Source organism: Chelmon rostratus, chromosome 9 (assembly GCF_017976325.1).
Source record: "Chelmon rostratus isolate fCheRos1 chromosome 9, fCheRos1.pri, whole genome shotgun sequence".
NCBI classification, from domain to species: domain Eukaryota; kingdom Metazoa; phylum Chordata; class Actinopteri; order Chaetodontiformes; family Chaetodontidae; genus Chelmon; species Chelmon rostratus.
Window position 1 is genome coordinate 5,872,022 of NC_055666.1, and position 10,929 is coordinate 5,882,950.

Genomic DNA, 10,929 nt, shown 5'->3' on the forward strand with positions numbered 1-10,929 from the left:
GGCAGTCGATGTACTGATGAAAGTATTTTAAGGTGTTGTTCAGTGAAGCATGATTAAAATCACCTGTAATAACCATGAATGAGTCCGGGTGTTCAGTCAGTAGTTTAGCGGCGATGGAGCTGATGATGTCACAGGCTACCGCTGCATCAGCTGACGGGGGGATGTAAACAGCGACAGCAATGGTGGACGTGAACTCCCTTGGTAAATAATACGGGCGCATTCCCACAGCCAGCAGTTCAATGTCGGGGGTACAGAGACCATCCTTCACGCTAACATGTCCGGGGTTGCACCACCTCTCACTGACATAAAGTGCAAGTCCGCCACCCTTCTTCTTCAAACTTTTGGAAAAGTCTCTGTCTCCCCATACCAAACTGTATCCTGGGACCTCAACGTTGTTGTCCGGGATGTGCGAGTGCAGCCATGTTTCACTGAAGCAAAATAAGCTTCACTCACGGTATTCCCTCTGGGTCTTCACCAGCGCTGCCAGCTCGTCCGTTTTATTCCCCAAAGACCTCACGTTCCCCGTTATAATCGCTGGGACCGCTGCTTTGTGTCTTCTCCTTTTTTCCCTCCTTTTAACTCCAGATCTGCAGCCCCGGCTTCTCCTCCGTAACTCCTGCGGGACCACAGGTCTGTCTCCGGGCAGCAGCACAGGTTTACACAGCGCAATCAGCTGTTCGCGCATGTAAACAATGCTGCCACCGCTGCCGTCGGCATAGTTCCCAGTTGTAAAAAGAAGGAAAAGTAGAAGAAAAACACGGAGAAGGGTAGCAAACTTAAGTCCAGACATTGTCTAACTCTAACGAACAGGTTGTGATTGATCAGAAAACAGAAAAAAAAGAACGAACGGACAAATAAACGAAAACTTAAAAAACACGACGGGAGCTGCTGCTACAGGCTGCCACCTGGGACGGCGCCAAATGTTTGGTCTTCCAACTGATCTGTATAAAAAATTTAAAAATAAATTGCTAACGCCACTTTTGGAAATGTTTTTAGAGGCATTTGATAATGGCAGTCTTCCAACCTCTATAAATAGTGCTTTAATTATTTTACTTCCAAAACCAGGTAAACCTTCTTATAAATGTGAAAACATGAGACCCATAAGTCTGTTACATTCTGATCTTAAGATAATATATAAACTCTTAGCTAAACGCTTCCAAAAATTATTGCCAAATATTATTGATAGAGACCAAAACGGATTTATAATGGGAAGACAAGGTTTTCATAATGTGAGAAGGGTACTGAATATTATTCATGCAAATAAAGAAACACCTGACACAGCACTGCCGAAAAGGCCTTTGATAGGGTCAAATGGCCTTATTTTTTCAGGGTTTTAGAAAGATATATATATATAAATATAGATTAGTTCATTGGAGATCAGGAAGATGATCAGTAGGATTTTTAGACAATCTTTGCTATTAGAGTGCATTTATTTATTTTATATTTTTTATTTGTGGGTTAATGAAGCAAGTTGACAGCATATACTGAATGTAAATGGTTGTATTTTATGCTGAAAAATGACAATAAAAATTTAGTGAAAGAAAAAAAATCAAATAATTATCAAATACTAACTACATTAGATAGAAATAAGAGAATGAAAAAGAGCAAACAGTTGCATTATTCACCTTCTTGAGCAGGTCCTCTACCTTGCTCTGAAGACCTCTGAATCCAAATGGCGGTGGATACAGGAAGAGGTCATTGTTGAGCGGAACGTCTTTCCACAGGAAGGGCTGGGTCACATCACTGGAGGCAGGAAGTCGAGCTAGCAAGCTCTGCCTGGTTTTGCCGGGACGACACTGACCCTCCAGAACTCTGCGCACGTGCTCGTGCACTCGCTACAAGTAAAACAGAGATTAGGAAAGCAAAATGTCAGCTCCAAGGCAGTGACATTACAGTGAGAGTGTGACTAACAGTGCCAAAGCGTTTCTCAGTATGGGGGCACTGCTCTCCAGGCAGCATTCAGACAACATCTGGCAGGTGAGGTGTTCTTGCAGGGCGTTTAATGCGAGTTTACACCATAGATTTATGACGAGATGAATCTGCCTGCTGCTGCCTGCTGAGATGACTAAGCATGTCTGAGGAAACAAAGGCCGTGAGTAGGAAAACCACTACCTCCAAGTAAAACCCACTGTTAATGCCGACAATACAAAGTCCAGTCTAAAATCTCCTACTTGTATAATTCTTAAATGTAGTTAAAAATTCTTATGTCTTTACACAAACAGCTGGACAAGGCTGTAAGACTTTTGACAAAACAAATATGGTAAAAGTGTAAAATCATTATCTACATTAATATATCAAAGATTAAATAAAGTACATAAGAAATCTGGCTGGTACTGGCAAATAATTATTAATTCACTCGAATAAATAATAATAATAAATAATTGACTTCATCTTACTAGATGAAAATTCATATGCACTGATCATTTCATTTGCTTCCTCTAATCAGTTATTTATATGCTGCTGACTGTGTAACCATCTGTGGCATTAAAACGAGCAGCAATGCACTGAAGCTGAATTTGAGTAAACTGGACTACACAGACAATGTTGTCACAGCTGTAACAAGAACTAACTTTTATCCCACTAAATCTGTCTCTGCCTCCCCTCTTTGCTTGTGTTTCCCTGGGTTTATCCCCTTGTCCCTCTGTGTCATGTTAGTCTCTGGACTGGGCGGTTCCTGTGCAATCATGGCTCACGTACACCTGATCCTTGTGCCATCAGCCACCACAGCTGCAGCCAATCGTCTAATCACCAGGCACAGGATAAAAACCTGGATCTCCTGACCAGTCTACACCAAATTGTTGTACTTTGTACCATCTCCTTGTGTTTCAACCTCCCGAGTCTTCCAGCTCCAGTCCACCATTTGAAAACCTGCTCACTCACCTCATCTGCCTGCCCGCTCATTCCTGGGTCTGCACGGTTCATCTCCCAGTGATCAATACACTCTTTTATTAGAATAAATTATCTTGTTATTTAAAACATCAGTATCTGTGTCCAGTATTTGGAGTCCAGCCATTTTTCCAGTCCTTAACAAAATCCCAATCGTTATCCCACTTTGCAATTGTACTATTCCTTTTTGTTATTGTTGACAATACCTGAGATACCTGAGACCATTTAGCTTTAATTTAACTGTCAGCAGTGCACATCCCCGATGGACGTCTGCTTCATTGCTTGTCAAATGTATCTCACTTAAAGGTAAATAACAAGATAAGTCTACAGCTAGCTGCAATGTGAGGATGCATTTAGCCACAGCGGTGCTTTCAGCTAAAAGCTAGTGTCAGCATGTTTAGGTATAATGACACGGTGTAACGTTTAATGTGTTCACCACCTTTGGAGTGTTAGCATTCTAACGTTTGCTAATTGGCACTTAACTGAGGGTGAAGGGAATGTTTTTCAGATATTTGGTCATAAACCAAAGTATGGAACAAATTAAAATGGGTGTGCTTTTCATCCTGCCCTGGTGGTTTTGGTAGAAAATTCAGGGGGTCACTAGCTGCGTTTCCATTACAGTTGTTCGCAAAATAAAAGCGATATTTCTGAAATTTCGGCAAAGTTCGAATGTGACTTGCAGGTGTTTCCATTGAACAGTGTTTTGCGAACCAGCCGAAATTCTCGTAAGTTCTCGGACGTCCCGCGAGGTGTGTGTGCGTGCATCAGTAACAGTTAACACAAAGCCCTATAATTAAAAAGCACATGCTGAAGGTGAAATAAAGAAATGATCTGTTAACTTAGAGTGATCACTGATTGTAATGGCCTATTATTTATCACTTTGTTATTACGTGAGGCTCGCTCTGACAGCGTCAGCTCGCTCTGACAGCGTCAGCTCGCGCCGGCAGAGCAGCAGCAGAATACAGGACTGTGAATTTCTGAAGTGTCCTTTGAACATATTTTCTATCAGCAATTATGTGTAAATATTAAACTTAATGGCGTGCACGTGTGTCTCCCACATAGCTGAGGTGCACACACTCGTCACAAGTTCATCTCACGATTAATGAAAACGGAATGATTAGATTTTGCAAAGTGCGCACAGGACGAGATCACAGCTGTCGGATTGTCTTTAACAGATCAGCCAGCGTGACAGCTGGAACAGCTGGAGTGTTTTTGTCTGCTACTGACCTCAGAGACGTGTAAATTCGAAAAAAGTGTTTCCATTACACTTTTGCGATACACCTAAATATCGACACGTCTGAAAAACCACCTCATGAGAGCGTAAAAATGTTTTTGCGATATTTGAGAGGATTTTCGAAATAAAGGTGTTTCCATTACCGTTTTTTTATTGCGATATTCAGGATTTGCGCATTTCTAGGGGCAATGGAAACGCAGCTACTGAAGTCATGAGGATATATCCTCTGGGCAAACAACAAGCACTTCCTCTAAGAGGAAACTGACATGCTTGTGCAGGAGATGTAAAACAACAACAAACACACCTGTTGATCCTGTTGGGAGGAAATTTAATGTTAGTTAAACTGTGCAGTCAACTTTATTTTCACCTTTGATTACTGCTAACTTTTAGTGCCCAGTCTGCTCTACCTCACTCTCACCTTTTTATGTGCTGGGTTGATGTGCAAGGGCAGAGGTTTTGTTGTCTCAGTCGGTGGTAGAGAGACGATGACCAAAGACAGCAAACCTAAAACCAGACAGAGCAAAAACACATGCCTGGACAGACAGACAGACAGACACACACACACACACACACACACACACACACAAAGCATCAGATCAAAATCACTGCAGTGCCTAAAAAACTACAGCCCCCCTAAAAACAAAACAAAGCAAAACCCCCAAAAAACATACACAACACAAGAACAGGCGGGGACAGGAGTCATTCTTCCGGGATCGGAATGGAACAGGAGTGTTTTGGTGGGAGTGGGATTGGACAGGGGTAAAGATCCACTCCTGTGTCTACTACTAATAATATGTATGAGGAAAATGTTTACAAGATACTGTGTGCATGACTACCTGTTTTATGGCAGGGGGCATTGCTTTGCACCCTGCACTGGTAGCATTACTCATTGGAGATGAAGGTCCACTATCGACAGAGAGTGTAGAGATGGTTTCCTTCAAGAGATGAATAATGCCAAAAAAAAGATTACTGATTCAGTGAATTGTGAATTATTAATTTTCTCTATGGGAGACCTTTAGGTAGGTGTGGACAGGATGCCAGTTTAATCACTATCATGGATTTTTATAACACCACCTTTGCCGTGATCAAAGTTTCAGCATATTACAGACACTTTACCCTGGCTGCGATAACACACGGGTAGAGGCTGTGCACATACTCACATAACAGGTGGCACACCCACTAACTACTATTTTCCAAGCTGTAACACTGACTCCTGTAAAGATTTGGAAGGTAACATTAGGGGCAACGTCCCATCAACGCAAGATGGCTGATGGGACTCTAGGACATCTTTTTTGGTCTTGTCCGTGTCTCAGGACTTTCTGGGATAACATCTTTCACTTGTACAGTGACATATACAACAGACAGTTACTTCCTGACAGCCTGCTTGTGATACTAGGTTACTCCAACCACTCTTTAACTCTTCGAGGCTTGCAACAAGCCCTCATGTTTGGTATTGTCATAGCGAAAAGGGTTATTTTGAGAGAGTGGAACTCGGCGTCCCCTCCATGCTTTAAAATCTGGTTAAATGACATGGTCTTCTGTTTATACATTGAGGAGCTCAGACACATTCTTTCTGAAATGCACTTTAAGTTTCTCAAAATCTGGAGACCATTTATTGAACACATTAAGAAGGAAAAATTAGAAAATCTTACATGTAATTAATTGTAACAAATTGTAATTTGCCCTGCTGCGTCCCTATTTTCCTCTGCTTTTTAATTTTAATCCTGTTGTCTCTCTTTGTCTGGTCTTATGAGCTTTGGCTGGTGTTGTGGACTTTTCAGTTTGCTTTACTGTGTTATATGGACTTCTGTCTGGTCATATCAATATGCTTTGCCCTGCTTTGGCATAAGGACTATTTCTGGCCTTCAATCTATCCACGGACAGTTTTTCTCTCTGTGGACTGACATGAGCACATACTCTTTCTCTGTTTGGCAGTATGTTGTGTCCTACAGGTGTCTTGTTGTTTTTGTATGTTTTTTTTTTTTGTCATCTAAATTTGAAAATCATAAATAAAATTCTGGAAAAAAAAAAGGGACGGATCAATAGCCACGTCAAACTTAGAACCTGTTACTGTCTATTTTGCTGGTTAGCCTCTAACAGGAGACAGTCTACCCCGCCATGTCTGGAGGACAACACAGGTTATCACCTATGCCCTTGGTCGCCTCAGCAACAGAGTTGCTCCAGCAGAGCAAAACAGACCTCTCCCTTCACCTGGAACATGGGCTGCCCCAAACCTGACTATGGCCCTGAGGCCCCTACTAGGTGTAGTCAAGTGACAGAAGATTCCAGTACGCCGTGGCTAATGTGGCTAGCAACATCTATTGTAGACCCACACTGTGGAGCGATGTTGACGTATATAATATTGAGGGACAGTCAAGTTAAACTGTGTGACCGTTAAGATTAAGATTGCCTTTATTGTCAGTGAGCATGGACATGTCAACGAAATTTGCATTACAACCCCCGTGTTAGAAACAAGATAATAAAATAAAATAAAGATAATAAAATAAAATAAGCCTCATTTGAAGCCAGTTAAATAACCAGAGCAGTAGCTTGGATGTGGGAAACTGTTTAATCATGTTGCTTTTTAGGTGGTCTTGTTTAGCCAGAGCTAACGTTATCTCCGCGCTTCATACGGCAGCACAAGCTCAGCCGGTTTGTTGCGACAGGAAAACCTCTTCTGCTGCGTTAGTATGTCTGTCCGTTGCTGCTGTATCTAAATCTATCTGATAGACATGCCCTGCGGTGCACTGACCGAGTCTGCAGTTCAGTTTAAATTGAGCATACCCATGCAAGCACAGCACGCGCTCACACACACACACACACACACACACACACACACACACAAGCATAGATCAATCCATGCACTCTCTGGACACTGGCTTTTTGTAATCATGTGGAGCACAACTTTGTTTGTTTTTGTTGCTTTTTTTGGTTTTGGAGCAGTGAGAACAGACAGCGCAGCTTATTGTTTAATTAGTTACTGAACTTGACATTCTTTGGCTGCCTGTTTGACTGATTTTTATTGATCCCTGAAAAAGCACTGACTTAGCATGAAGTTGGTTCTATAATAAAAAAATTTAAAAAAGCATCAGTTATCAGTAATGATGTAGTAAACAACTTTTGCCGCGCTGTCGTAGCTTTGCCTAATACATTTCTTTGGGGCTAGCTTTTGAGTAGTGAAGCTTCATTTGATATAGAGTAACTGGCAGCTTAGCTCAGTATACTTTCCAGACACTAGTGTCTGTTGCTGCCGTATGCAAATGTCCTTGATAAGACATGTCCCGTGTTGCAATGACTGTTGTGCTTATATAATATACTTGTTGATGCTGTTGAGATGTCTTTCCTAACCCTTGTGTAACTCAGAGACTGAATCACATCACAATTATTAATTAACCTACATTATGGGTCAGGTTACTCTTTCCAAAGCGCATGCAGGCCTATACCTCATTCTCAACACATCATAGGAGAGAAAAAATTAGTGAAGAAAATAGATGTGTTTATTAGCTTGTAGCTAATATAGCTAATATATATGGCTAACATTTAAAACTGTTTAAATATTTTTGTCATACCATGACACAATACTGTAACTGAAAAACAAAAAATACTGTGATATAAATTTTAGGTCATATCGCCCACCCCTACATATAATACTATGCTAATATGTTAATTAAACTCGCAACGCCTCAATAAATTTGTTTGTATCAAAGGCAAAAGTGGCCTAAAAATGACTAAATTCCAGGCTTGCAGAATTGTCTTTCAATCAGTGATACGCTGGCACCGTGTGCGTGCCCTTTCTACACAGGACTTAACAAGGAACCTCAAGCATACAGCTTTAAAATTGCGATGTATTAACTGTTGGACCGTGACAAGAGCAGTTTCTGTAAGGAAACAGCAAGATTTGATTGAGCCCTCTTGGACACATTTATTGATATCTGACGCATGATGCAGAAAAAGAGTTGAGCTTTGTCTGAACTGCGTCACCTTAATTCTGGAAACCGTGTGCTTTCTAGATGAAAAGTAAAAGATTCAACGACCGGTTGTTGGGAAAAATATAGTGATGAGTAAAGCTTTCAGGGGAGCAAAGCATTATGATCACTCCAGAAACACACCTCTTAATCTTCAAATAGCTTAGGGATCAGGCTGGTTATTCAACTCTCCACACGACCACATCCATTTCCACATCACCATTCACATACACATTAATTATTCATCTGCACTCGTCTTTCTCTAACCACAATTATTCTCTGGACGGAGGCGCCCTGACCTCTAACTGAACCACCACAGAAGCAATTGCCAACATTTTCATGCCGCAAAGTGACACAGAAACGAGAAGTTTAAGATAAAAAAAAATAGAGCATCACAAAGTTTTAGGAAGTGAAAGAGAAAGCAGTGTCTGGCTACCTTTCTTGTGCAGTGTTTACAACTAGAGTACTCTCAACCCAAAAAAAAGACAGTGTCTGCATCACTTTAACGATAGATAAAAGGATAATGTCGATGCTTGGGGGGTTTTGCTGATAGTCACTGGTTGCCTGTCCTCATTCTTCCCATTGTTGGGAGGGCGCAGTCGACACAGCGACTCCATTCAGAATCCGACTCCATTCAGAATCCGCCGTTACTTGATATTCATTCTTGTAAAGTTTGACAAACAGGTTCCACAGAGCGAGATAAGTGATCAGCACAACGGTGAACATATTCTTCTTTTGGCTCTCACTCTTAGAGTTTTTCATTGTTGCGGACCACAGGAAGAAAAGGCAGCTTTTGCCAGCTAATATTCCTTCAGAGACATGAAACTTTACTGAGCTTGTGTTCACTTCCAAGTGTGTTTTTCAGATGTTAAAATTACCCTTAAAACGCAAATGCACATAAATGCAAGTAAACGTAACTGATAACAAAGTGGACATTAAAACAATCGCTGCGATTTTAAATGATACGGGCGTTGTGCTTTAAGACCTTGATAGCAGTGGAGAATGAGTCAGTGGCGTCGATCTAACCACCACGGTTCACACAGAACAGTAGGAGTCTTTGTTTCTGTGTTATGTGAACATCACCTGTTCGTTAGCCAGCATTTGGGGAGCCTCATGTTGCTCTCATTCACACTGGACTCTGGGAACTCGTCTGGTTTCTCAGCTGATGCCTGAAGCTCTCCGGCTCTCAGGGGCCATGTCCTGGACACAATACAGCCTATTAGCCACATTAGTTAACAATGCAAGGTGGGATACTAAAACAACAGCAGTGAATAACTTCCATTTTCTTATGTTATAAAGCTCAGTGTTTGATGTCATTTATAATGGTGGGACATACAAACTAATTTTACTAAAACAATTAAAATCAAAATCAAATCAAAATGTATTGTAATTGGAAAGTAGTTTTGCTGTAGCTAATAGGTGAACGTTATCATATGGGTAAGCCTATGGGCAACTGAGGGATTAAAATTGTATTTAATTATTTAATATTTAATTTAATAGAAGTAAAAGTCCTGCATCCTAAATTTTACTTATGGAAAAGGACACGTGCTAAAACAGTAAACTATACTGAAACTTAAAAGTGTCAAAAGTACTCATTGTGCAGAATGGCTCCTCACAAAGTGTTAACGTTATGCCATTCTTATGTTATTGTATTATTCATATTCTTGTTATTATTATGGATGCATTCCCACACAAGCAGCCTTTTGATGTCCAACTGGTCCCGGTGGGTGGAGCTCACTGTCAGTACTTATGGACAGTCTACTCTACAGCATTAATAATACGTCAACATTTTTCAGTGCTTTGTCTGCGACTTCACATCTTAACGTAACAAGTAACTCCGGCCGCAGCGGAGGAACAATTCCCCTCTAAAATCTAGCTAGTGTGCTAGAAGTAAAACGCGGCATAAAAGCGAAATGTTCCGCTGTAACAGGTACCGTTATCCGAGTAAATGTGCCACTGCCTGGGGGTCAATAACTTTAGCTTGCGCTAATGTTAACGTCAGTAACGAAATTAGCTAGAAATAATAACTATGTCCCGACACATCCGCTAGCCAGTGTCTTTATATTCAAAGGTACGTCGTTTGTTACTTAGCTAGTTATTAGACCATTTGCTACGACGGAATGTTTTATCCGCTTCGCCACAAAAGCGGTCCATTAAAATAAGCCGTACGTAGGTTTTATCGATTAATTGATTACTGTAGATGGCTCCCGAGGGTCCCGTGCTGCGCGCTAACGTTCACGTTAAAACAGGCCAAGCATTTTGCGATATGAATAATGCGCATTTAGCTAAGTTGCTTGATTTAACTACTGCTTGCTACCTGCTGTATAAAATACTGCGTTTCTGTCACATTTGTGCTTCGGTCGATTAGCAAGGCGTCATTTAAGTGCCACATAAATACGAAAAACCGTCACGCATCGGGGCTCGGCTGAAATAACATTGCCGAACCAGACCGTCCCAAAGAGGGGCAAACGGCGACGTTTGGTAGCTGCAGAGGCAATGAACAGAGAAAATGCAGCTCAAGTCGTTTTTTCTTTGGTCGTACCATTTAACAAGGGGGACCGTTAGCCGTTTCATTGCTTTACACCAAACGGTAACGTTGAGCTATGTGCAACACCGTTTTGCGCTCTATTCCATCCTTGAAACCTCGATTTCTTCTTTATAGTGCATTGATCTAATAACTCACCCCTCCGTGGATTCCACAGTTTAGCCATAACTAGTCCTCACGGAGTAAATGTTCCGCGCTGTGAAACGTTACCAGAGATATTCTCACAAGCCTCACGTCTTCAGCCTCCTTTCAGGTGACCAGCCAATCAGCCGCAACGCTCGCCATCATTTCCGCTCTGT

The 10,929-nt window shown here is 41.4% G+C and overlaps 1 protein-coding gene across 1 annotated transcript in view; it reads right to left on the minus strand.

Moving 5' to 3' along the window:
• Positions 1 to 10,883, minus strand: part of st3gal5 (ST3 beta-galactoside alpha-2,3-sialyltransferase 5) — a 47,961-nt gene extending 37,078 nt beyond the window's left edge. Inside the window, exons 1-4 of the mRNA XM_041944115.1 lie at positions 10,769 to 10,883; positions 9,169 to 9,285; positions 4,539 to 4,653; positions 1,626 to 1,835 (exon numbers count right to left, since the gene is read on the minus strand). Of these exons, the coding sequence (XP_041800049.1) occupies positions 1,626 to 1,835; positions 4,539 to 4,653; positions 9,169 to 9,200 (357 nt within the window). The 5' untranslated portion in view covers positions 9,201 to 9,285; positions 10,769 to 10,883. The remainder of the gene's footprint in view (positions 1 to 1,625; positions 1,836 to 4,538; positions 4,654 to 9,168; positions 9,286 to 10,768) is intronic.
• Between the last annotated feature and the right edge of the window lie 46 nt (positions 10,884 to 10,929).